This window comes from Oncorhynchus kisutch, linkage group LG22 (genome assembly GCF_002021735.2).
Source record: "Oncorhynchus kisutch isolate 150728-3 linkage group LG22, Okis_V2, whole genome shotgun sequence".
Classification (NCBI taxonomy): domain Eukaryota; kingdom Metazoa; phylum Chordata; class Actinopteri; order Salmoniformes; family Salmonidae; genus Oncorhynchus; species Oncorhynchus kisutch.
The window spans coordinates 17,126,917-17,154,067 of NC_034195.2; the positions used below are offsets into that span (position 1 = coordinate 17,126,917).

At 45.0% G+C, this 27,151-nt stretch overlaps 1 protein-coding gene across 6 annotated transcripts in view; it reads right to left on the reverse strand.

Moving 5' to 3' along the window:
* Positions 1 to 1,432: 1,432 nt before the first annotated feature.
* Positions 1,433 to 27,151, reverse strand: part of mon2 (MON2 homolog, regulator of endosome-to-Golgi trafficking) — a 50,574-nt gene continuing 24,855 nt past the window's right edge. Inside the window, exons 11-35 of one of the 6 annotated variants that reach the window (XM_020457063.2) lie at positions 26,814 to 26,967; positions 25,532 to 25,722; positions 25,165 to 25,246; positions 23,206 to 23,387; positions 20,880 to 20,992; positions 20,633 to 20,737; positions 20,331 to 20,411; positions 19,997 to 20,161; positions 19,501 to 19,602; positions 18,822 to 18,824; positions 17,865 to 17,975; positions 17,368 to 17,543; positions 16,974 to 17,136; positions 16,523 to 16,816; positions 16,065 to 16,263; positions 14,932 to 15,587; positions 14,297 to 14,440; positions 12,004 to 12,021; positions 11,464 to 11,592; positions 10,270 to 10,460; positions 9,597 to 9,657; positions 9,369 to 9,492; positions 8,949 to 9,156; positions 2,625 to 2,707; positions 1,433 to 2,188 (exon numbers count right to left, since the gene is read on the reverse strand). In XM_020457063.2, the coding sequence (XP_020312652.1) occupies positions 2,025 to 2,188; positions 2,625 to 2,707; positions 8,949 to 9,156; positions 9,369 to 9,492; positions 9,597 to 9,657; positions 10,270 to 10,460; positions 11,464 to 11,592; positions 12,004 to 12,021; positions 14,297 to 14,440; positions 14,932 to 15,587; positions 16,065 to 16,263; positions 16,523 to 16,816; positions 16,974 to 17,136; positions 17,368 to 17,543; positions 17,865 to 17,975; positions 18,822 to 18,824; positions 19,501 to 19,602; positions 19,997 to 20,161; positions 20,331 to 20,411; positions 20,633 to 20,737; positions 20,880 to 20,992; positions 23,206 to 23,387; positions 25,165 to 25,246; positions 25,532 to 25,722; positions 26,814 to 26,967 (3,899 nt within the window). In that variant the 3' untranslated portion in view covers positions 1,433 to 2,024. The remainder of the gene's footprint in view (positions 2,189 to 2,624; positions 2,708 to 8,948; positions 9,157 to 9,368; positions 9,493 to 9,596; positions 9,658 to 10,269; positions 10,461 to 11,463; positions 11,593 to 12,003; positions 12,022 to 14,296; positions 14,441 to 14,931; positions 15,588 to 16,064; positions 16,264 to 16,522; positions 16,817 to 16,973; positions 17,137 to 17,367; positions 17,544 to 17,864; positions 17,976 to 18,821; positions 18,825 to 19,500; positions 19,603 to 19,996; positions 20,162 to 20,330; positions 20,412 to 20,632; positions 20,738 to 20,879; positions 20,993 to 23,205; positions 23,388 to 25,164; positions 25,247 to 25,531; positions 25,723 to 26,813; positions 26,968 to 27,151) is intronic. The other 5 variants (XM_031801324.1, XM_020457064.2, XM_020457065.2 and 2 more) reach the window with 5 other exon arrangements.

Genomic DNA, 27,151 nt, shown 5'->3' on the forward strand with positions numbered 1-27,151 from the left:
GACACAAGCAGCTTTTTACACCTTGAGAAAATTATTTTATTTGAGTTTAAAATCCCAATTGCTACCACCTCTGGAGCTGTAAGGCAAAACGGAAGGATTGCTGCGACAACACAGTAGTTCCACAGTTACAATGTAACAACGTAGCTGTTACAACTAACATATTTAACTTTACCTTTACAAAACGAATAAAACAGGAAACTCCTCGGCTTGAAGTCGAACACCAGCACTAGCAAGGCAGTAGTTTGCGCAGTCATCTCCATAGCAGGCAATGTCATAACCCAACCAACAGCACAAACTACTACCTCAGCCAGTACATGGTCAAATGCCGATAGAAACACTGAAATAGCAGCACTCACAAGACAAAATTGCAAATTGTAACCAACACATTTTGCATCGATAATTCCGGATCTGATACGTACGGTTCCCCACGCCTGGGACTGGGTTATGTTCATCCGACCTCCTGAGCAGACAGCCGTCTCATGAGCAGAGTTGAAATTTGAGGGAAACACCGCCCTAGACATCCCCTAGTCTACTCCTCCCCTTTCCCCTGTGCACCAGATAACACTCGGTCCTCTCCCTCATTTGACGAAACACAAACTCCAGTTTGTCGCAACAATGAAACCATTGACCCTCGTTTTTGCCAACTGATACATTGAAGAAGAGCCATAGTCGCAACCAAATAGAACGTTCTTGCGCTTGCCCAATATAGATTGGACATAATGCCGCGTTGACGTGCCAGTCGGGAACTAGGACATTTCCGATTTGCTAACTGGTTGTATACTGAACCAAAATATCAACGCAACATGCAACAATAAGGATGTTACTGAGTTACAGTTCATAAGGAAATCAGTCAATTGAAACATTTATTAGGCTCTAAATAATGGTTTTCACACGACTGGGCAGGGGTGCAGCCATGGGAGGGCCGGGCCTTGCCAATCAGTGTGATTTTTTTTATACACAAAAGGTCTTTATTACAGACAGAGATACTCCTTAGCACTCCCCCTAACATGGAAGTAAACACATTTGTGCACAACATTTGAGAAATAAGTGGTGTGTGTATGGAAATATTTGTGATTTTTAAAATTCAGCTCATGAAACCTTTTCCGAGTTTAGTTCCCGACTGGCATGTGAACGCGGCATAATACATCCCATGACCCTCACCAGAATTCCTCTAATTACAACTTTGCAGGAAATGTCAGTGAGGAGCTTACTCGTTTAGGATTGTGGGAAAAGCATCTTCTATATTTTAGTCATACAAGACCAGCAGGACTCCCACAATGTAAACAATGTTCCAGCGTAAACTAGTTTTGGGATTTCTGAGACTAAGCCAGCTCTCGCATACAATCTCACATGCTTAAGAAAATGACATGGAGAATACATTCAAATCATATACAGGGTCAAGGACAGGACATCACTGAGGCACACACAGAAATCAAATAATTGACTGTAGAACTGTCCCATTTATTTTATACAGACAAATACATCCCTTCTCACGCCGGCTAATAGAGTACATGGAATGTTACAGTAAGATTTTTTAAATAAAATCCTGGCTGTTGAAAATGTCACCACCCCCCACACCCTCTTCTTAAAGATCCATATAGCCCAAGTACTTTGTTTTTTCTTAATTACATCATTAACACTGTCACCACACACTGTACATCGACTCTCCTTTCAGGAAATCAAAATAAAACAAACGAAACATATATTTTTTTAACTTTTTACTGTAGCAGTTAATACACAAGTCCAGCCAGTCAGAATAATGGGAGGTGGTATCAACCAAAGTGTTTTAGAAGCATACATTGATGATGTCATGTGTAGCAGGTCAGTCGTCATCATTGTGGACTGAGCTGTCGCGGGGGGAGCTCAGTTACCACGGGTTACTGTCTGTTAGATGGGCTCACATGGGAGTAAAAGAGCCCGTCCGTCTATCCCTCTGTCCACTTGTATGAAGAAGTGTATGTTTGGGTCTCAGGAGGACACATTCATTAGGAATTCCTTCATTATAAAAAGGGGGGTTGGTCTGGTCAGGATTCTCCGTTCTGAACTCTGGAGACAGGGGGCTGCATAAAGTCTTTGAAGGGCCCCAAGGCCTCCTTCAGCGCTGAGCTGACCTCAGAAGAGGAGCAGGTGATGCACTCCACCAGTGTAGGGTACAGGGCAATCACCTGGGCCCATGTGGTCCCATCCACTGTAGGGGGGCACACACCATGGAATGGGGAATATGTGCAATGAATAGGAGATGTGGGGATTAGGAGAGGGAGGAGGACAGATGAGTGGGGAGGAAGAGGACAGATGAGAGGGGGGAGGAGGGCAGCGGAGAGGGGGGAGGAGGGCAGCGGAGAGGGGGGCAGCGGACAGGGGGGAAGAGATGAGAGGAAGGCAGAGGAGTGGAGGGCAGATGAGATGAAAGCAGAGAAGATGGCAGAAGAGTGGAAAGGAGAGGAAGAGAGATGTGAAAGAGAAAGCAATTAAATAAATCATTGTTTTCATTTGAAATTAAGAGGTAAATGTTTTTTTTTTGTCTGGATAAATTACAATATAAACAACCTCAAGGGCACTTTTGCATGCCTCTAGTAAAATAATTATATATGTGTCTGTTTTCTAAGTTCTTTATTTCTACTCACCATTTTCTGGCTGGGTCTTTTTAAGTGAGTCCATCAAAGTGCTGATAGCTTTTAAGACAAAGATGATTTCAGTCACCTGTTGCCTAGAAATAAAATATAAGGAATGGAATAATTATACTTTAACATATTAATGTTGTGCATTTAAAAATAATAAAATAACTTGCATTCAGAACCAAGCAAGGGGACATACAATGAGCACCCATCAATTAAAACCCTATTTGCAACAGGAGGCCTGAATATATGTAATATGTTAGTCAGTGTGGCATTTGCTTACGTAATAGAGAAAGGCCAGAGAGAAAAGGGTTAGGGGGCAGTTTGAAAACAGAAATGTGTTTCTGAAGGATGCACATTTGATTACGCTATTAACCTGAGAAGTTGACAATCATGCGTCATCCTCTGTCCACTACGGAAGACTGTTACACTACACTGCAATGGTAAACCAACACAGTACAGCATACATTTTTGGATGACAGTGCATCAACCAAGGAAATGGGCAATTCCACAGTAACAGAGTTTGAGTTTATTTTATTTTTTACAGGGACAGTGCACATTAATCAACGTTTCAGTAAAAGTGCCGGTTTTAGCCAGCCGGCTAATTTTCAACCGCAGTCCCTGGGCAGGTTATTAAAAACAATTACAATACAGACAATAGCAACATAGGACAAGCAAGACATAGCAACATAGAACAAAAAGCAGCAAGACAAAATTCATAAAAAGAAACAAAGTGTTTCCACACCTCACAAGCTACAGACAACATGGAAAGCGGCAACACACAGCTAGGGACCATGTTCACAAATCTGATTGACCTTTAGCCATGTCTTCAAGCATTTTGTGAAAGTGTGATACAGTGCCTTGCGAAAGTATTCGGCCCCCTTGAACTTTGCGACCTTTTGCCACATTTCAGGCTTCAAACATAAAGATATAAAACTGTATTTTTTTGTGAAGAATCAACAACAAGTGGGACACAATCATGAAGTGGAACGACATTTATTGGATATTTCAAACTTTTTTAACAAATCAAAAAGTGAAAAATTGGGCGTGCAAAATTATTCAGCCCCTTTACTTTCAGTGCAGCAAACCCTCTCCAGAAGTTCAGTGAGGATCTCTGAATGATCCAATGTTGACCTAAATGACTAATTATGATAAATACAATCCACCTGTGTGTAATCAAGTCTCCGTATAAATGCACCTGCACTGTGATAGTCTCAGAGGTCCGTTAAAAGCGCAGAGAGCATCATGAAGAACAAGGAACACACCAGGCAGGTCCGAGATACTGTTGTGAAGAAGTTTAAAGCCGGATTTGGATACAAAAAGATTTCCCAAGCTTTAAACATCCCAAGGAGCACTGTGCAAGCGATAATATTGAAATGGAAGGAGTATCAGACCACTGCAAATCTACCAAGACCTGGCCGTCCCTCTAAACTTTCAGCTCATACAAGGAGAAGACTGATCAGAGATGCAGCCAAGAGGTCCATGATCACTCTGGATGAACTGCAGAGATCTACAGCTGAGGTGGGAGACTCTGTCCATAGGACAACAATCAGTCGTATATTGCACAAATCTGGCCTTTATGGAAGAGTGGCAAGAAGAAAGCCATTTCTTAAAGATATCCATAAAAAGTGTTGTTTAAAGTTTGCCACAAGCCACCTGGGAGACACACCAAACATGTGGAAGAAGGTGCTCTGGTCAGATGAAACCAAAATTGAACTTTTTGGCAACAATGCAAAACGTTATGGCGTAAAAGCAACACAGCTCATCACCCTGAACAAACCATCCCCACTGTCAAACATGGTGGTGGCAGCATCATGGTTTGGGCCTGATTTTCTTCGGCAGGGACAGGGAAGATGGTTAAAATTGATGGGAAGATGGATGGAGCCAAATACAGGACCATTCTGGAAGAAAACCTGATGGAGTCTGCAAAAGACCTGAGACTGGGACGGAGATTTGTCTTCCAACAAGACAATGATCCAAAACATAAAGCAAAATCTACAATGGAATGGTTCAAAAATAAACATATCCAGGTGTTAGAATGGCCAAGTCAAAGTCCAGACCTGAATCCAATCGAGAATCTGTGGAAAGAACTGAAAACTGCTGTTCACAAATGCTCTCCATCCAACCTCACTGAGCTCGAGCTGTTTTGCAAGGAGGAATGGGAAAAAATTTCAGTCTCTCGATGTGCAAAACTGATAGAGACATACCCCAAGCGACTTACAGCTGTAATCGCAGCAAAAGGTGGCGCTACAAAGTATTATCTTAAGGGGGCTGAATAATTTTGCACGCCCAATTTTTTAATTTTGGATTTGTTAAAAAAGTTTGAAATATCCAATAAATGTCATTCCATTTCATGATTGTGTCCCACTTGTTGATTCTTCACAAAAAAATACAGTTTTATATCTTTATGTTTGAAGTCTGAAATGTGGCAAAAGGTTGCAAAGTTCAAGGGGGCCGAATACTTTCGCAAGGCACTGTATGTGGTGCATTTATGTGTGTCTGATGGCAGTGTATGGGAAGCTCTCACAGAGAAGACAGATTTACTAAAGGTGCTTTTCCTTAAGGGAACTATACAGTCACCTCATGGCAGACCTTGTGGATCTGCTGCCATATGTTTGGGTTTTCTGTTTAACAAAAATACTATGTGGAGGGGGAGCCAGGCCATTTAGGATCTTGAATACAAGACATGCATCGGGGTATTGCACAAGATTTTCCCAACTCAGGAGCTCATGCTTTCTAAGGATGTGACAATGATGATGGGCTTCCTATCAAGCACTTTGAGAGCCTGTTTGTAGACAGACTGAATAGGTCTTAATGTTGTACAGCAAGCTTGGGCCCAACTAGTCAAGCAGTATGTTAAGTGTGGGAGTATCATAGATTTGAAGTACAGTTTTTCTACCTCTGTAGTCAAACAATTTCGTATAAATCGGAAATTAGCTAGGTTGAATTTGGTTATTTGAATGACCTTTTTCACATGCTTTTTAAAAGAGAGGTTGGAATCAAGTATGATGCCAAGGTACTTCAAATCAAATACCACCTGGAGCTTCTCCCCTGACACAGACATCTGGCTCAGTAGCATCTGTTGCCCTCTTTGTGAAGAACATGCAAACAGTTTTTTTCACATTGAGATGCAAATACGAGTCACTGAGCCACTTTGTAACCTGGACCATTACAGTAGTGAGTTCTTGTGCAGCTTGTTGTTTGCTCTTTGCATGCACATATATCACTGTATCATCTGCATACATTTGAACTTCAGACCCAGTACAGACAGAAGGCAGATCATTAACGTACAGGCTGAACAGGAGGGGCCTCAGAACCTTGGGGCACACCCAATCATAGTTAAGAGTGGGCGACAGCTCATTGCTCACTCTGACACACCGAGTTCTGCCTTCAAGGTATGACTTCATCCATCTCAAGGCATCAGGGGAAAAGTTGAAGTTGGACAATTTTGTGAGAATCTCATGGTTAACAGTATCAAGAGCCTTCCTTAGGTCCAGAAACACAGCCCCAACAACGCCCCCTTTGTCCATCTTGGACTTCACATTTTCCAGAAGAAAGCAGTTGGCCGTATCTGTAGTGTGTTTCGCTCTGAAGCCAAACTGCATGGAGTGTAATGTGAAGGGGCTGTTGTTGAGGTGGGCAATCAGTTGTTCTGCTACACACTTTTCAACAACCTTTGACACCACAGGTAGTATACTAATGGGCCTGTAGTTACTCACGTCAGCAGGGTCGCCTGATTTAAAGATGGCCGTTATTATGGCCGACTTCCATACCCTTGGAAACACCCCGAGACCAATAGATGTGTTTGTGACCTTAGTAATGGGGCCAATGAGTGACACAGACTAAGATTATTCACTATAAAAATGTATATCAAACAAAAACAAATGATTCCAAAGTTGCACAAAGCAACAGTAAAACATGTCGTCCCTCACGAATGATGCAGCCTTTGGGCCAATTGAGATATCACGTGTGACTAACATATTTCCAGTTATTGTGTGTGACCACAGATTATCCATTATATTGACCAGAAACTCAAGTGGCCACTCTAATAATAAAAATAAATGTCTCAAAATGGAAGGCAGTTAGCCTGGGTACCAGTCTCTTTAGCTAAGCCACTCCCTGTACTCCATGTCGTGTGCCAAATACCTTTTGGCAATGACAAGAAGTGGCAAGGAGTGGAATGTTAGCTTAAAAGACTGGTACTCAGACTAGAAGGAAATCAGGAGGCAAGATCAGGTGGGACAATTCTAGCCAATGAGAGAGAGGGCAGATACGTGTGAAAACAGCAGTGGTGGAAAAATACTAAATTCTTATACTTTAGTAAAAGTCACTCAGTAAAATACTACTAAGTCTAAAGGTATTTGGTTTTAAATATACTTAAGTATCAAAAGTAAATGTAGTTGCTAAAATATACCTAAGTACAAATAATTTCAAATTGCTTATAATAAGCAAACCAGACAGACAGTACAATTCTCTTGTTTATTTATTTATTTACGGATAGTACGGGTCACACTCCAACATTATTTAAAAACAAAGCATTTGTGTTTAGTGAGTCTGCCAGATCAGAGGCAGTAGGGATTGTAACTGACAGACTTACAGGTTATGTCGTTGTCTTTTGTTTGAATTGTTTACGTGTCCGCTGTGCGGGGGAAATGATAAGACAAGCGGAACTACGTAGCTAATACTGTTGTAATGGGGATCCTTATTTTAGCAACACACTTTGAGGGAAGGCAATCCCGCGCTGTGTTAGCTAAGTTTTCATGTCATCGGGTGTAGTTCATAAAGGTTGAAGCGTGTATGTTAGCATGAAGTGTGAATTCTTGCCAGGAATAATAAGTGTGAAGTTTGATTTCCTCCCTTCTGTAATAAGCAGCCAATGAGGTATTTTTCCTTTATTCATGTGTTTAATCTGATACTGTTATAACGCCGGTTAAACTGTTTATGTATGTAAGCACTTCAGAGTTATACCAAGCTAATAAGTCACTCGTAAGATAAGGTTGTAAGAGTGTGCTTAACTGTATTTTTCATTTACTTTATAGTTCTCACGGAAGGTGATAATTCTGACTAAAACTACAGAATAAAGCCGCCAGTTAAAATCAAGGAACGGTTGTGCTCGTGGTTTACTGGAGGGAGCTACAGGGATGATCATGGATGTTCTCTTGATAAGTGTGCGAACTGGACTATTTCCTGTTCTGCTAAGCATTCAAAATGTAACGAGTAGTTTTGGGTGTCAGGGAAAAATTTATGGAGTAAAAGGTACATTATTTTCTTTAGGAATGTAGTGAAGTAGAAGTAAAAATTGTCAAAAAATATAAATAGTGAAGTACAGATACACAAAATCTGTATCTGTACAAAATCATGTGTCCTATTTGTCAGTACACTCGTAACAATCTAAGCACTATGAAACTTCTATTCAATCAAATAAGCCACACGTAGGAAATAAGGCATTACAATTTTTGTTAACCAAATTCGACACCTCTCATTGATCTCCATTCAGAAACTCCTCGCTTAGTGAGCAAAAATCTATTAAAAAAAAACACCACCTGCTGGAGAAGACAGATTTTGTTCCCAGTTACTGTATCCCTCTCGCTTCCTCTCTGGTTTGACGCACAAATTTCAGTTAATACCTATAGTTCCCGCCTTGGGCCAATCAGTGTAATTTTGCAAAGCCGGATCTGTATGGCAAGATGCATCATTCACCCAAGTTTATTCAAAATTGGGCCAGTGCTGTCTGAGATATCGTGTGTGACTAACGAAAGGACGAGAGGAGACTACATTGTGGGGGACAACAAACCACACAACTTTATGCATAAGAACTACTTTTATCAATTTCCACAGATAAATTGTACAAAAACACATTTACTTGAACAGTGCATAAGCAAAGTTTGGTAACAGAATGACACCTTGTGCCGTTTGTGCTGTCATTCCGTTACCAAACGTTGCATCTGCCCTTATCTTCAAGGAAATGTGTTAAAGTAGTTTGTTTAACTTTGCAATCATTGGTTTTTGTTTGACACATTTTAAAAGTGACAAATCTGTGTCTCAGAGTCACCGTGGAATTGCCTGAATCTAATGAGAGAGAACCCAGAGGAACATGGACGGAGAAACTGCTGCCAGTTCTCAGCTAAACAGCCAGTGTAAACCCTCTCTCCTGTTGAAGTTGAATGCTAATTCTGTGTAATAGGTGCATAAAACACTTCACAAAATGGGCTGAGTTTTGGTGCGTTTACCCTCTACTACATCCCTGTCCTGGGGGGTCTTGTAGTCCTGGGGCGAAGAGAGGTGATGGCGGTCTTTTTAGGGCTATTGCTTTAGTGGTGTTCGTGGACTCACCTGGGCAGCGGGCAGCGTCCACTCAGCCGCTCATCGTCCACGTAGCGCCTCAACACGTCCTGGGACCTCTTGAGGAGCACGGAGAGGGCCATGCGGGAGATGTAGCCCTCCTGGGGCGTGGACACCTTGTTACTGAAGGAGAACTGGAGCAGCGTCTCAAAACACACCTTGGAGAACTCCTCCCGCATCCGCACATCTATCTCTGCCTCTGTGGATGGTAGGAAAGACATGCTGAGAGAACAGGTCAGTGCTACACAGTAAAGTTCATCTTATTTTCTTTTGGTGATGCTAGATATTTGCCATTGTTATTAATTAAAGAAAGATCTGATCCTATTCATTTTAATAGGTCATCTTCGGTGGGAAAACCACGGGGTATTGGGAATAAGAGTGGGTGTTTCTGACCCAGTGTTGGTTTCTGACCTGTAAATGAGGAGGACTGTGAGTGAATGGATCCTTTATTAAGCATGGTCATAATCTGACCAACAAAGTCTTTGGGGATGAAGTTGGCAAACGGTAAAATCTCTGTGCTGATCAGCTGCACCACCTACAGAACACACAGAGAGGACACAAACAGACCTGCGTGACGGGCAGGTAATAAAAGGCGGTAATCTAATTCGAAAGGTTGTTTGAAGTGAAGTCAGGTTTCACCTCAACGTCAATGGCTTCATTCTTCTGGAACTCCTGGATGGACACATTGTCTGGAGGTGTGCTGTAAAACAACAGAAACAGAAATGCAGTGAATCAGCTACTATTTTACTGCTAATCAAGTCCCATTCCTCCATGCATTGTCTATACTGAATCAATGACCGTTTCGCAGACTGAGGAAGACGCAGGTGCATCAAAACGTCTGTCTGTCAGACTTGCTTTAAAAGGCGCAATATGGAGAAATCACTGCCACCATTCCCTGCTTGCTAAAATTATGTAACGTTTGCCTAATTTCAGTTCATGTGACAAAACAAGCAAGTGTAGAGTATCATTATACAATCTAAACCACTGTGAAATAGATTTTCAATATCGTATCTTCAGCTGTTTGAAGCTGGTGTACAACACCAATACTAAAAAGACTAAAACTTAAGAATGGGAAGCATAGAAATAGCACACATAGAACGAACCAGACTTGCATTTAATGAGAATAACACATCTACAACGTTCATTTCTATGTGAATTAGATCAGGTTGCACAGAAAGCTACATACTGGACCTTTAAAAAAAAAACTATTTGAATAAGAAAATACCAATACACAACACAAGCTTTTTAAAAGGTAAAAGGGAGTGACTCAGATATTTTAGATGAACTGCCTGAGAAAAGGGGGTATGCCTACCTTTTGGTGAAGAGGAAATCTTCGAAGGCGTTGGCCAGCTCTGGCCACATGGTTTCAAACATCCCAGAGGAGGCATGCTGGCGGGCCACGGGCAGCCCGATGGACAACACCTTGAGCAGGGATGACACGGCCAGCTTCCACGTGCTCTCTGACGGACACGCATACTTCAGGCCCAGGGGCATCCGCAGGGTCTATGGAGGACGGAGAGAAACGACGGGGTTAGAACACAATGGGAGTCTTCAATGTAGGGACTAGCCTGGTTGCCAGGTCTGTTGGTGCATTAGCCTGGAAATCAAGGCTAGGTGTTGGCTATTTCCTCAGGATACAAGGAGAGAGCAGGTGGGGGGAGGGGAAATTAAGATCACTAAGGTTAATATTAGATGCAGTGTGATTGAATATGCTACACATTATCTCAGAGGGGAGGGGCGGTGGTAACACAATGGGAGCCTCCAACATATGGACATGCCTGGTGCCAGATCTGCTAGTGCAGTTGAACAATTACACTGACAGACTCCGAGGAACACTGGGGGGGGGGGGGACTCAGTAATGACAGAAACCTAGAGGTGTAACATCAATCACAGACGCAACTAAACAACTGGAGCTGTTGAGGCATTGATGTTCTCTTACTTTTTTTCACATGGAAAAATAAGTAACGGAACAGAAACAGACCGTCTTTGTGACAAACGGCTCCCTTTTCCCATACGCACTGGGCTTCCCCAAGGTTTTATGGCTGTGACCTTTCTCAGGAGAGAGTGAGAGAGAGGAGGATGGGGGTTGGTTTGAACATATCCATAGGGAAACTCTTAATGAGTTCTTGGCAGAGTACTCTTCTAGTTTTGGGAAATGCTTTAATAAGAAAATACTGGAAGAGAGTGGTCAGATGGGCCTCAATGAGAAAGAACTTGGTATGCCATTGTCCCACAGGAAACAGAGGAACACCTGAGAGCTTTGTGAAGGGATGTTGTTTCCCCACGACAAAGAGCAGCTCGTTTATGACAGAAACACTAGTAGCTGGAGTATGATGATGGACTCCAATAGGAGATATAGAATATATTCAGAATGGTGTAGACATTTTACACTAGGGAGTAGCTCCACAACCACAACTAAAAAAAGTTCCCGTTTCCGAGCGACTCCTTTTAAATGAACACTTATAAACAAAGCAATACGTCTTGATGGTAATGTCGGGGACAGTACCTTGATGATGTTCTGAAGGACTTTCTCGTTGATGACAGCTTTGTGACAGGCTGTTTTGTGGTACTGGTCCACCACCACCTCCAAGGACCTTTCGGCAAAGGGCACGTAGTTTAAGGCAACCCATTCCGCCTGTAGAGAAAGACCGAGAAGGAACGAGAGAGAGCGAGAAGGAGAGAGTGGGATTAACGAAAGCTGAAAACATCCCTAAATACTAAGAGGACCAAAGCACCAAAAAACTTGCAATAGAAAAACATCCACAGAAATGGACGACACCCAAACACAGTAAGATAAGTGGTATAAGGATGAGATCGACAGGTCGGTAGTAGGGACAGATCGAGGCATAACCACTTGTTAGTGGCAGACAGAACAATGGAGGGGTGGGTAACATGGAGTGTGTGATGTAGATGAGGCTTTTCACCCGCTGCATGGTAAGACCTCATCTACTGTAGTAGCGATGGGACCATTGAGCAGTAGAACACAGCTGAATACAGGTGAGTAAAGAGGACTAAAGGGGGCTGAAGAAGGGAGGTGGTAACTCACCGGTGTAAACAGTTGGATCTAAAAGGTTGATCCAGATGGATAGTACGACACAAAAACAGAACAACGAGAAGATGACAATTAACTTGTTTGCCGGTGCCTGGCGTTCTTATACCAACTTGTCGCCACTGACTGGGGCAATCATGTTTGTTAATGGTTTGATTGAACAACAGACTGACTAAATGACAGTATAAATAAAAGATATAGACTCGGAGCTTTCACTTCAGAGTGAGTGCGTAGTGTAGCGTTAATTAGCATAGCTGATTCAGCCACCACCATGAAAACACAACTCATCAATATAGAAAAAGGAACTGGTACACCAGTTGACAGTATTTCTTTGTAAGTGTGAGTTAGAAAAACACTGATTAAGAGCCTAGCTTTTTATTAATGCATAGGTCAGCAACAGGCGGCCTGCGAGTATATTTTTTTGTCCCCCCAAAGTTTTTAGTAAAAAAAAAAAATCTATAATAATAAATATATATATACACACAGTGCCTTGAAAAAGTATTTGCCCCCTTTCTAAGCGAATGTTATCAGATCTTCAACCAAAACCCAATATTAGATAAAGGACAAATAACACACTTTATTTCATAAACAAAGTTATGCAAACCCAATGCCCCTGTGTGGAAAAAGTAATTGCCCCCTAACATGCAATAACTGGTTGTGCCACCTTTAAATGCAATGACTCCAACCAAACACTTCCTATAATACGTTGCTGTGGAGGAATTTTGTCCCACTCTTCCATGCACACCTGCTGTAACTCAGCGACATCTTTGGGTTTTCAAGCATGAACTGCTCGTTTCAAGTCCTACCACAACATCTCAATTGAGATTAGGTTTGGACTTTAACTAGGCCATTCCAAAATGTAAAATGTGTTGCTTTTTAGCCATTTTCATGTAGACTTGATTGTGTGTTTTGGATCATTGTCTTGCCGAATGACACAGCTACGCTTCAGCTCAGAGGTTTGGCCTGACATTCTCGTGTAGAATTCATGGTTCCTTCTATTAAGGCAATTTGTCGAGGTCCCGAGGCAGCAAAGCTCTCCCAAAACATCACACTACCACCACCATGCTTGACAGTTGGTATGAGGTTGTTAATGTGGAATGCAGTGTTTGGTTTTTGCCAGGCATAAATCAGACCCATGTCATCCAAATGTATACTTTTGAATGTCCATAGAACATTCTTCCAAGAGTCTTGATGATTATCTAGGTAACCTTGAGTATAACTTTTTGGACAAAAATGCCTGGCAAAAACCAAACACTGCATTCCACAGTAAGAACCTCATGCCAATGGTCAAGCATGGTGATGGTAATGTGATGGTTTGGGGATCCTTTGCTGCCTCAGGACCTGGACAACTTGCCTTAATAGAAGGAACCATGAATTCTGCTCTGCACCAGGGAATTTCTACAGGAGAATGTCAGGCCATTTTTTGCTATTTGTAAAGGAAGGTTCCATCCTTAATCTAAGTTTTGGTTGAAGATCTGATAGTGAATTATCAAAAATATTCCTGCCAAAAATGGGTAATATCAGAAACGGGGCAAATACACTTCCCTTGCACTGTGTATTCAGGATTTTAGTTCTTGGTAAAAAAAAAAGCCTAACATCAACAGGAATTCGGCTTAAAATGTGTTAATCAAAAACAGGAAAATCTGTTCCAAATTATGAATTTAGTTGCCTAACCCTGTTTTAAAGATTCCCTTCTGTTTTGAACATAGAAGGCATCATCAACTAGCCTACAAAAAACAGGGGTTGTACGAGATAAGTGAACCAATAAAACGTAGACTTCATGGGGTCTCATTTGTCCTTCATTTTGAGAAAAGAGAAGAATCATGAACGTGGTCTGTGACCTGCCAAAAACCGGAAAAAAGTAACCTAGCGGCTAGCGTGCTGCCGGCCCGAAGGGCTTAGCGTGAATGAGAGAGAAAGAAGAGGGATGGTTTAGGGCTGCAGATGCAGTTTGAAAGACCCAGCTATGTGTCATGTGATTAGGACAATAGGGAAGGGCATGGCACATGAGGACCAGACAAAAAGCAACGGGAGGAGCTTCATGAACATCAGAGAGGGGGAATGACCATGCTCAGAAAATCTGGAGAGAAACAGATGACTGGCATTGAAAAAATATTCAACAACATTCCATTAAATGAAAATATCAGAGATATCTAGACAACGAGAGAGAAAGAGAACACTTGAAAGAGAGAGGAAGACACATTTTCACACAAAGCAATAGAGAAAGACAACGGTAGAGAGAGAGAGAGAGAGAGAGAGAGAGAGAGAGAGAGAGATTGTGATTTGTTACCTGGTTGTATTTAGCGTTGGCCACATGTTTGGTTTCCAGCTTGCCATACTGGGGGGGTTTGCAGGAGAACTCGACGAAGAGGAGCAGCTGTTCGAATATGGCCGGGTACATGACTTGCAGGCTCTCTGGGCCCACACAGATGGCCTGCAAAGGGAGAGACAGGAACCTTACTCACTACTGACCTCACTAGAACCAGGGCACCTCAGTCACTACTGACTCCCATCAGGTGATCATGTTAAACATGATCCCCACAATCAGATATCAGCCTCAATAGCACATATTAAGTGTAAGAGAAAATTACAAAAATGTAATGTAGGACAAAGACAAAGAAGAAACATCTACTCAAAAGGGTGCCTTTGAGCTTTGAACAGTATGTGGATCAAACTACTAGCTAAATCAGCACCTGGAAAATGCCTTTGGCTGTTCATATTTTTGATTTGTATTTACAATGACGGAACAGTGGGTTAACTGCTTTGTTCAACAACAGACGTTTACCTTGTCAGCTCTGGGATTCGATCCAACAACCTTTCAGTTACTGGCCCAACACTAACCACTAGGCTACCTGCCGCCCATATAACAACCCTTTATAAAAATGTAAAAAAGTTACAACGTATCTGGTGTGGTAGCCCACCCACCTTCTGCAGCACGTCGAGTGCTGTGAGTACGGCCTCCTGCAGGCTGGTGAGGACAGCCTCTGTGTAGGAGGGCAGGATGAAGGGCGAGGCATCACTGCTGATGGGTATGGACACGGCCCCGTGGAGGATCACCCCCAGCTTCCTCAGGTCCTCCATGCTGAAGCCAGTCTCAATGTGCTGGTAGAGGGCAGGGACAATCTGGACTAACGCTGTCAGGAAGGGTTGGCTGGGGACGAAGGAGGGTCTGTCTGTCCCCGTCCCGCCACTAGGGGGCCTCGTGCTGTCCGTGCCCGTCCGGTACCAGGTGTTCCACGCCGACCACCACAGAGCTGCGTCCTCCAGCGCAGACTCCTCCCCCTGGGGAGGGGCCTGGAGTTCGGCTCCATTGTAGCGCGTCAGCCTCTCGAGCATCGAGTCGGAGCGCAGCAGGTGTCTGCCGGGTCCCGAGGCGCTGAGGGGGTCGATGAGGACAGGGGGGACGCCCATCACGGCCATGGCGAGGGCCTCAGTGGGCATGGCGGAGTCCTTGACGGGCGTGCCGATCTGGAGGATCTCTTGGAAGGACTTGAGTGCGGCCAGGGAGACCTCGTTGTTCTTACTGAGGGCAGCAGACTGGATGTGGTCCAGCAGCACCTCCCACGCCTTGAAGAAGTCACCTGTGGAGTGGACAAACGATCAGATAAGAAGAGGTCATTGTTGGGCTCAATTGATTAAAAAGGTACCGTATTGACTGTATGGTATTAAAGATGTGTGGAGACAGGATAAATGTATTGACAGGAGTAGGAGTACCGTCCGTAGAACACAAGATCTTTACTATTTACCTTTGTCAACTGACTAGACTGACAGATGGCTTTATGAGATCATATCTATCTACAGTAGCAGGCAACTGATGCAGGCACACACAGTCTTGTACAGCTAACCTTGTGGGGACACAAAACTCAGTCCCATTCAAAATCCTATTTTCCCTTACCCCTAATCCTAAACCTAGCACCTAAAACTAACCCTATCGCCTAACCGTTATTCTAACCCTAACACTAATTCTAAACTTAAACCTAAACCCCCCTAGAAATATCATTTGACCGTGTGGGGACTAAACAAAATGTCCCCACAAGAACAGTTAAAAGCGTCCACACCTAGCTGCTGCAGCAGGTATCTCCTGGTGTTGAAGATACGAGCCACCCCTGCCAGCGTCAGCACCCAGGTCTCCGCCCACTGTTTCTCAGCCGTGTCCCGTGAGTGGTGGATGAGGATATTCCCGCCCCCTGACTCAATCTTCTCCTTGTCGGCCGTGGTGGAAGACTTCCTCACACAGTCCAGCAGGTGGAACAGCACCTGGTTTTACACAGACATAAAAAAAAAATGGAGTTGATGTGGACCGCCAGAGGGCAGATGGCCATTAAGGAGGGTATAAAGTACTAGCTGCAGCACGTACGATCACTAAACTGATAGGTCTCAAAAGTACAACTCCAGGACAGACGAGGGCCAGTGGCTCAACACTTGACTACCTTTCAGTACGCCACAGGATTCTACAGCAATGCACCATTCAAGACTGATTTAGTCTACGATCATTGTGACTGGCTGAACCAAGTACCTTCCAGACCACAATGTGCCAGGTGGACTGCTGCAGCAGGGTGCCGTGGGCAGCGATGGTGGAGAACATGGTCTGACCGGCGCTCTTCCTGACGGCGGGCCGGGGGTCCACACACAGCTGGCCCAGCTTGGCGTACAGACACAGCCACAGGCAGTCGAAGGGAGGGGCCGGGTGGAAGGGCCTGTTCAGGGGCTCGCCCTTCTCCCGAGCCTGTTTCTGCAGCGCGGCCTCCTCCCTCTCCAGATCCTGGGTGATGGCCTCGCCCCTCTGGAAGAAGTAGTCGGAGATGTTCCACTGTTGGGGAAAACGGGGAGAGGGGTAACGATTTGAGGGGACGCAGCAGCAACTATAAGCTTTGTATAACCGCAGCAGTAATATGAACTAGAAGGAATTAAAAATCCCAATACAATAGAGAATATAAAACAATATATGCAATATGCTGCGGTTGTACCAGGAGTCCTATGGAGGTGAGGCTGATGTTGAGTTCCTGGTTCTGGAGACCGAAGCTGCCGGCGACATCCACTACGATCTGGAGGCACATGCAAGGCATGGTGGGGAGGAAGTCAGTCACCACCAACTGCAGGCACTGGAAGGCTGTTCGGATCAACGACTCTCTAGGCGACAGGGGACAGACAGACATTTGTCAGACTCAGACATAAAACAGAGTGAACAGCCAACTGCTGGACAAGAGAGAAAATACAGCATGTTAAGATGAAATAGGTGTTAAGAAGGGTTACAATCTCAGCTTTTAAATATGGATTACAGAGCTTTTCCCTCTGCATCACCCATCCCAGTCTCCCCCCTCTCCCTTTTCAATGCTCCCCCCTCCTCCTCCTCCCTCTCACCCCTGGTCGTTGCGGATGGCCCCTATGACCCCCAGCACTAAGGGCCAGCCTGGACCCAGACTGTCTCCCTGGCTCTGGAGGATCTGCAGCACGCTCTCCAGCTGCTTCTGACGGATGTCTGCATGGAGCACGTTGGACAGCTCCTTCAGAGGGTTCAACAGCAGGAGCTGCAGCCTCTGACAGAGGGACAGAGAGAGAGAGACAGTGAGTGAGACAGTGAGTGAGAGAGACAGAAAGAAAGAAAAGGGACAGAGGAAGAGAGTAGGGAGTGGTTATATTACATAAACAAGGACAAGCATACAAACTACTGCCTTAAGATATACAAGGTCAACTATGTGTGGGTGGGCTGGTATGGTGAAGCCGACTAATAGCAAGTCATCTTATCACCTTACATTGTAGCAGCCACCCGACTTCTAGATAGAATAGTGTACAGTAGTCCCTGTATTTGGGTTCTATGTGACTGGGTGAAGATAAGAGAGATGGGGTAGTAGCGGTACCTGGTTCTGTGCTAGAGGGGGGTCGTGCTTGTAGGCCAGGCCAGCTTTGATGAGGGCGGTAACAGCCTCAGCCCCCCACTCTCTCATCCTGGCGTTGGGGTGCTGGCAGACCTGCAGCAGGTAACATCATTGGGTAGGGCACACACACGGGACGAGGAGAGAGAGAGAGATCAGACACATCACACAGTACACACACACACACGGGACGAAAGAGAGAGAGAGAGAGAGAGAGAGAGAAAACAGATACATCACACACAAGCATTGCAGAAGGAGGGGGAAAGAGTGGGGAGGGGGGTGAAAGTGGGGGAGAGAGAGAGAAGAGAAGAGAGAAAGAAAGAAAGCGATATTGATAGAGAGAGAAAGGGAGTCAGGGGCAGTTCAAACAGTATGGCCACCCGTTTCTCACAGCAGGTGGTTAAAACAGACTGTATGCCTGTGATTTTCTACTCGCACAACAGTGAAATCAGGTCATTCCATTTGACAGACACGTAATCATGAAAGCTCTGGTGAAAAAAATCTGCCCGCTTTCGTTGCTTTGCTGCACATCTCACTATTCCCCTGGGCTGTTAGATACAGTGAATGAGATGCCACATCAGCACCCCCCTTCACAGCCTACAAGTGTCTGTGCTGTCTACTTGTTGGCCAACGTCAAACAAGTGTGTGACTGGCCGAGAAAGGCTGGCATATCATTAGCGATGATAAGGTAAGATGCATTAAAAATGTGCAGGTATCTGCATACTATGCATACAAACAAAAACAGAGTTGCAGAAATGTAACTCATGTGTGCGAGGCAATTTTTATCAAACAGCAACAGCGAAGCAAACAGAAAACCTGTCGCAAGCTGCACATCGCAAACGCTCAGCTCCAACACCTTGATGCCAGGCGAAGAGACAGACGGAATGAAAGAGAGAAAGAGTGAGAAAGCAAATGATTGGGAGGAGACGTTTCCGAGCTTACCTTCTGCAAAAACAGACATGGGTTGCAAAAGAGAGGGAGAAAAGACAACTTAAGGAGGAACCGTTTGTTTCAGACAAACACACAGAACTGCCACAGATACAGATGCAGTCAAATATATTGGCACTGAAGCAGAATGTCCCGTTTTCTCTTTTCAATACTGGTTGAATGGCTATTTTCACCCTGCAATTACACATAAACAAGAATCACTCATCTCCAACCAAATTAATTCCAATTTTGAATAATTTAGTCCAGGCCTTTGACATTGAAAAATCACAATTGCAGTTTATATAGATTGTTCTTGTTCTTCTTGGTCTTGTGCGGTTGTAAATCAAACAAATACACAATTTTAACTTATTATAGAAGAAACAGTGAATGGTGTAAGGGTGGCAATATATGGGACCACATCTGTAAAGCTATAACACTATCACTAAATAGGGGACAGATGCCACTCACAGCATTAGAAATGGAAGAGCCCCTACCATCATACGAGAGGGCTTGAAAAGTACGTACCGAAGGACATACAGCATAGCCCCCCTCCCCCAAAAAACACTTCACTAACCTGGTCCTAGATCCGTTTGTGCTCTTTGTCAAGGCGTGACAATTGCAGAAGGAGTTGGCAAGAGAACAGACACAGACTTGCACACAGTCTACCACTTTAAATGGTTACTGTAAGACGTACCTCCAGCAGATGTCCAACGAGGGGCCTCCACAGGATCTCTATACGATCCATGTTGACCAGGCCGGTCTCCAGCAGCTTGGCTACCGCAAATAGAGACGGCTCCTTGACACGGGACGACAACAGAACACAGGGGTGATCGGTTTGGTGGATATAGGTATTAAAACAATAAGGCCCAAGGAGGTATGGTATATGGCCAATATACCACCCACCTGGATACATTTGGCATTTTAAGATGGCTAGGTGGGACAACCGCATATCACAGGCATAGTAACTGAAATCCTCAGTAAAGTAGCTAATCAGCAGAGTCAGAGCTGGGGGGAGGGGGGGGGTCAAGTGTGAGTTCACAAAAGGCCTTTTTGAAAAGGGGAGGAGGGTCTGATCTTTAACCCTACTCTTTGAAGAGGTAGTAACACAAGGCTCATGCAGAAGACAAGAGAGGTCATACGTTGTTGCTCTGGCTACATCTACAATAATGAAGTACCTGTGAAGTAATTACCTTGTTAGTCCCATAGGCCATCTCCATAGCCTCCAGAGAGAGGGAGCACAGTGCGTTGATCAGGTGGTGCAGTGACACGTCATCTAGGTACTGGGAGCTCTCAAAGAGTCTCGACAGGATGTTGGAGATGAAAGGCAGATCTGTCATCACAGCTGTGGTCAGCACCTGTAATACACAGGCAACACGGGGGAGTCAGAGAGCTGAACGGTGAAGCTGGTGGGCTGAAGAGCTGTAGCGAACAGCCAATGACACCCTATGGGAGTTGTTGCTAATTGATGCAGAGAATTTGACTCGTTACAGCGCGACTGCGTAAGGCAGGGAGATAGAGTCTTACCGTGCTGGGCCCCTCTACTGCACGACCAGGCTTCAGAGCACCTCCAACCCCAGGTTTCAGGCCTAGGATCCACACCAGGTGCTGGGAGAGGAGAGGAAAGGGGGAGATAGAACAGGAAGGGCATAAAAGGTGGTGAGAAAAGTCAAAGAGAGAGTGACTCCCTCAGACCACTTCTGCTATACCATAAAAAAAAAGAGGCTTGTCAATAGCCGGAAAATCCAGGAAATCCAGGCATGGCTATAATACACTGTAGAGCTGTGCCAGTGTGTTTGTGTGGTGGGTACAGTATGGTGGTAGTGTACCTGCAGCGTGGCCAGCACCAGCTGCCAGGAAGTACCCAGCACTGCCCCGTGGCAGTGGGCCAGGTTCAACAGGGTCCGCATACACTGGATATTCTTAGCCGTCAGCTGAAAGAGAGAGAGGGAGAGAAAGGGCGAGAGAGAGAGACAGACAGTTATATCACACTACTGTCTATACTGTATTATGTGAACGTCTAACATGTGCCCTCTAGTTGTGTTGTTGTAGTAATGTTGTGTAAACGTCCCTTACCACCACAGTGCCTTGGGGCTGTACAGTGAGAGGCTGTCCCACAGCCACCACCTGCTGATGAGACTCACTGGAGGGACTGATGATCTGCACAGTCTGGCCCTGAATAGAGTAGGCTGAGGAGCACACACACACATTTATTTAGAGTCTTCAACGAAAGTAATGATCACAAGGACTAAATCGTCTGGAGGTCAATCAATATATTCACTCCTTAGTTGAAATGAGTCCTGTTTTTTTTCTCCTCACAATGTAGCTCAGACACCCTGATGATAATAACACGAGTCAATTCCATTCATATACTAGACTGAGTGACTGAGACAAGCCAGCTACATGCTAGACTTGATTAATTAACTCGTAAGGCAAACACCCATCCTGCTGAAACCAATTTGCGAGTTCTCTCTTACAGCAAATATGCAAAGTGTGTGTGTGTGCGTGACTGTGTTTGTAACGGTTTGTGTAGCCCCCCCCCCTCTCCAACACATTCATCTTGGTGCTGCTACACAGATGGAACAGGGAACCGTTGAGGCACAGCCAGAATTTAATGATATACAGGGCCTTCGTGAAAGTATTCAGACCCATGGACTTTTTCCACATTTTGTTACATTGCAGCCCTATTCTAAAATGTATTCAATTGTTTTTCCCCCCTCATCAATACACCATCATGACAAAGCAAAAACAGGTTTAGGCATTTTTGCAAATGTATTAAAACTGAAATAACAATAACAAAATAAATTCAGACCCTTTACTCAGAACTTTGTTGAAGCACCTTTGGCAGTGATTACAGCCTCGAGCATGCTTGGGTATGACGCTACAAGCTTGGCACACCTGTACTTGGGGAGTTTCTCCCATTCTTCTCTGCAGATGTACTCAAGCTCTGTAAGGTTGGATGGGAAGCGTTGCTGCACAGCTATTTTCAGGTCTCTGCAGAGATGTTCGAATGGGTTCATGTCCGGGCTCTGGCTGAGACACTCAGACATTCAGAGACTTGTCCTGAAGCCACTCCTGCGTTGTCTTGGTTGTGTGCTTAGGGTCGTTGTCCTGTTGGAAAGTGAACCTTCACCCCAGTCTGAGGACCTAAGCACTCGAGCAGATTTTCATCAAGGATCACTCTGTACTTTGCTCCTTTCATCTTTGCCTCAATCCTGACTAGCCTTCCAGTCCCTTCCGCTGAAAAACATCCTCACAGCATGAGGCTGCCACACCACCATGCTTCACCATAGGGATGGTGCCAGGTTTCCTCCAGACGTGACGCTTGGCATTCAGGCCAAAGGAGTTGGTCTCTTGGTTTCATCAGACCAGAGAATCTTGTTGCCTTTTGACAAACCCCAAGCGGGCTGTCATGTGCCTTTTAATGAAGAGTGGCTTCCGTCTGGTTACTTTAGCATAAAGGCCTGATTGCTGGAGTGCTGCAGAGATGGTTGTCCTGGGAGGTTCTCCCATCTCCACAGAGGAACTGTGGAGGCTTGACAGAGTGACCATCGGGTTCTCGGTCACCTCCCTGTCCAAGGCCCTTCTCCCCCGTTTGCAGTTTGGCCAGGCGCTCACCTCTAGGAAAAGTATTGGTGGATCCAAACTTCTTCCATTTAAGAATGATGGAGGCCACTGTGTTCTTGGGGACCTTCAATGCTGCAGAAATGTTTTGGTACCCTTCCCCTGATCTATGCCTCGACACAATCCTGTCTCGGAGCTCACATTCCTTCAACCTCATGGGTTGGTTTTGCTCTGACATGCACTGTCAACCATGGGACCTTAAATAGACAGGTATGTGCCTTTCCAAATCATGTCCAATCAATGGATTTTACCACAGATGGACTCCAAGTTGTAGAAACATCTCAAGGATGATCAATGGAAACAAGATGCACCGGAGCCACAATTCGAAACTCATAGCAAATGGTCTGAATACTTACGTAAATAAAGTAAGTAAAAAAAAAAAGTTGTAATACATTTGCAAACATTTCTAACAACCTGTTTTCACTTTGTCATTATGGAGTATTGTGTGTGGATTGCTGAAGATTTGTTTTTATTTAATCCATTTTAGAATAAGGCCGCAACGTAACAAAATGTGGAAATAGTCAAGGGTTCTGAATAGTTTCTGTATGCGCTGTATGTGGTGGTTAGTATGGAGATCACACACACAGTCAGGGCTTTAGAGCTGTACACACACAGAGAGACTTGCTAATTAAGTGTACACATAAACAACTACCTACTGTTTTATCAAGTTCCTCAGAGGCCCATATGTTTATTTATCACAGAGCTGATACCCTACTATATGTAGCAAAGCCACGAGAGACCGCTATGAACGCACACAAAACACACTCGGGGTACTGACCCTTGTTGTTGAGGTTGGTTGCGTTACTGCTAAGGACAGTCAGGGCATAGTGTGGGGGCAATGAGGCCTTGCAGATGGCTGTGATGAAGGCGTCGCGGGGCGTGACCAGGCCCAGACGACCACACAGAGACGCCATGGTCAGCTCCGCCTTCAGGATGCTCTCTGTCGCCGTCTCATCAGTACTGGAGGGGGACGAGACACACAGAAGGTTATGGGTTTGGAACAAACACGGAGGAATGCTTAACTGCCGCAACGTTTGGACTCATTGCCTTGTGGAAAAAAAACAAGTCTCAGAATACCGTTTCATCAACGGACACATTTCACAACAACACATGGTCTTGTAGCTTCAAGAAAAACTTTGGTTGCTCCTGATCTTAACACTGACCTTCAGTTTCACCTGTCACACCTTCAAGTTACTTTGAGGGGAAACTATACTGAACAAAAATATAAAACGCAACATGTAAAGTGTTGGTCCCATGTTTCATGAGCTGCAATAAAAAAAATCCCAGAATTGTTCCAAAGGTATTTCTCTAAAATGTTGTGCACAAATTTGCTTACATCCCTGTTGGTGTGTATTTCTCTTTTCCCAAGATAATCCATCCACCTGACAGGTGTGGCATATCAAGAAGCTGATTAAACGGCATGACCATTACACAGGTGCACCTTGTGCTGGGGTCAATAAAAGGCCACTCTAATATGTGCAGTTTTGTCACACAAGACAATGCCACAGATGTCTGTGGGAGTGTGCAATTGGCATGCTGACTGCAGGAATGTCCACCAAAGCTGTTGCAAGCGAATGTAATGTTAATTTCTCTACCATAAGCTGCCTCAAACGCCGTTTTAGAAAATTTGGCAGTATGGTCAACCGGTCTCACAACTGCAGACCACGTGTAACCACGGCAGCCCAGGACCTCCACATCTGGCTTCTTCACCTGCAGGATCGCCACACCAGTCACGAGGACAGCTGTTGAAACTGTGGATTTGCAAAACCGAAGAATGTCTGCACAAACTGTAAAAAAAAACACGTGAGGGAAGCTCATCTGCGTGCTTGTCGTACTCTTTAGGGTCTTGAACTGACTGCAGTTCGGCATCTTGACCAACTTCAGTGGGCAAATGCTCACTTTCGATGGTCACTGACACGCTGGAGAAGTGTGCTCTTCACGGATTAATCCTGGTTTCAACTGTACCAGGCAGATTGCAGACGGTGAGTATGGCGTCCTGTGGGCGTGTGGTTTGCTGATGTCAACGTTGTGAACACAGTGCCCTATGGTGGCGATGGGGTTATGGTATGGGCAGGCGTAAGCTACGGACACTGAACACAATTGCATTTTATTGATGGCAATTTGAAGGCAAAGACATACCGTGACGAGATCCTGAGGCCCATTGCCGTACCATTCATCCTCCGCCATCACCTCATGTTTCAGCATGATAATGCACGGCACCATGTCACAAGGACCTGTACACAATTCCGGGAAGCTGAAAATGTCCCAGTTCTTCCACGTCCCGCATACTCACCAGACATGTCAACCATTGAGCATGTTTGAAATGCTCTGGATCGACGTGTACGACAGCGTGTTCCAGTTCCCGCCAAAATCCAGCAACTTAGCACAGACATTGAAGAGGAGTGGAACAACATTCCACAGGCCACAATCAACAGCCTGATCAACTCTATGCAAAGGAGATGTGTTGCGCTGCACGAGGCAAATGGTGATCACACCAGATAGTGACTGGTGTTCTGATCCACACCCCTACCTTTTTTCTTAAAGTATCTGTGACCAGTTGCATATCTGTATTCCAAGTCATGTGAAATCCATAGATTAGGGCCTGATGAATATATTATTTCAATTGACTCATTTCCTTATATGAACTCTGATCTTTGAAATGGTTGAATGTCAAGTTTATATTTTTGTTCAGTGTAAATAAATTGGCTTTGAGGTGATCTAGAAGAAGGGTTGTTACCTGGCATCCAATAGGAGTGAGAGGGCAGCCAGTAGACCACACCAACACGCACTGACCATCTCCTCCCAGACGAGATGGGCTTCTAACAGAGAAACAGCCGTTAGCAACAGAGTGGACAAGAAATATACATTTGTACCGATATCTATATTTAAACGCTACATCAGAATTCCTCTTTGAATAGGGATGATAACACATTCATCACTGTAGTAAGCCTACATATATTAAACACCCTCAGGAACTGTAGGTCTTGGAATGCCCACTAGAGGTCAATAAAATTGCAAGCTAGGGTTCAGCTCCTTGTGTGGGCCCAGAGAAGAGCCCCGGTCCTAGCCCCCGACCCTCCCTCATCCTCCTCCCCCCTCTTCACCAGGCTCAGCTTGGGCGTTCTGGTCTGGGTTGGCCTCCCTGCGTACAGCCACCTCCTCCTCCTCCTTGGCCAGTTCTCTCTCTATCATGGAGGTGATGCCTCGGACCAGGTCCAGCAGGGCGCTGAAGGCCACAGACATGGCATAACCCTCTGGGATGGACGGGGGCTCCACCTTGTCCAACATCTCCAGACTGGGGCAGGGAAGAGGAAAGGGAAACGTATGATATGACGCATTGTGTATGTGTGTGTGTCGTGTGTGTGTGTCTACACACACACATTCTTCCGCGTTTAACCCAACCCCTCTGAATCAGAGAGAGCAGAGTTAGGCCAACAAATCCACAGCTAAATCAACTCCTTGTGTCTACACACACACAAATGTTGTGTGTGTTGGGGGGGCTCCACACAAATTGTGTGCATGTCCCAAGGAGCTACATGCAAACAGAAACAGTCATTCAGCTCCCACTAACAAACACACGCACTAGACTGCTGCAGGATCAGCTTTCCCTGGCCATGTGTTCATTACAGACACACGACGAGCTGTGTTAGACAATGTTGACTGACAACTCTGTCCTGCATCAACAAACAAACCAACCAGTTTAATTCCCTAGTCTATCAAAACACCAGCATTGCTCAATCTCCTCATAATTACAGATCACATTCCCTCGCTCCTGACCCATGCATAAAGGGAAAGGGGGATACCTAGTCAGTTGTACAACTGTACGCATTCTACTGAAATGAGTCTTCCGCGTTTAACCCAACCCCTCTGAATCAGAGAGAGCAGAGTTAGGCCAACGAATCCACAGCTAAAATCCTTCCTTCCCTCTAACAGGCATAGTGTGTGTCATGGGGTGTCTGCTGTGTTCGTGTTCTCTCTGTTCCTGCCGCTGTCTCCATTCCCTCACTCAAAGACAGCAGCTTGTTAGAGTAGAATAATGACAACATTTACAGGCCAACTGTCCCCCAGGGTGTCTAGGTTTTTGATAACGGACATAATTTTGTCCCCCCCCCCGTGGTTTAAAATCAAACTGTTTCTCTCTGGTTCAACTGTCTCCAATAGACTGTGTCCCTGTGTGTGATAATTGGATGGATGATTTAAACCTAGACAGACATAGCTAGATGTGTGTGTGTGTGTGTGTGTGTGTGTGTGTATGTGTGTGTGTGTGTATGTGTGTGTGTGTGTGTGTGTGTGTGTATGTGTGTGTGTGTGTGTGTGTATGTGTGTGTGTGTATGTATGTATGTATACACACACACGTATATACATAGTTATATAGTACTACTCACTAGGTAGCCTTGGCGCTGCCCTGCACACTGACGGTCATGAGGGGGATCCAAGTACCGCGGTACTCGAAGGCAGCTTGAGTGATCAGACTCCCACCCTGACCTCCGGCTCCTGGACCACCCTGGGCAGCCGCCTGGGCCCCCGACCCAGACCCACCTCGGGAGGGAGAGCGAGAGAGATGGAGGAATGGAAGGGGGAGGGAAGGAAGAAAAAGAGAGCAAAAGATTGCTGTTAGTTTTGAGCCGGAACCAAAGCCTTCGCACCCTGCAGACCAGAACCTTCCATACCCTCATGAGTTGCCTAATCCTATCCTAGATATTCATCTTCTTTACTTTCTTCC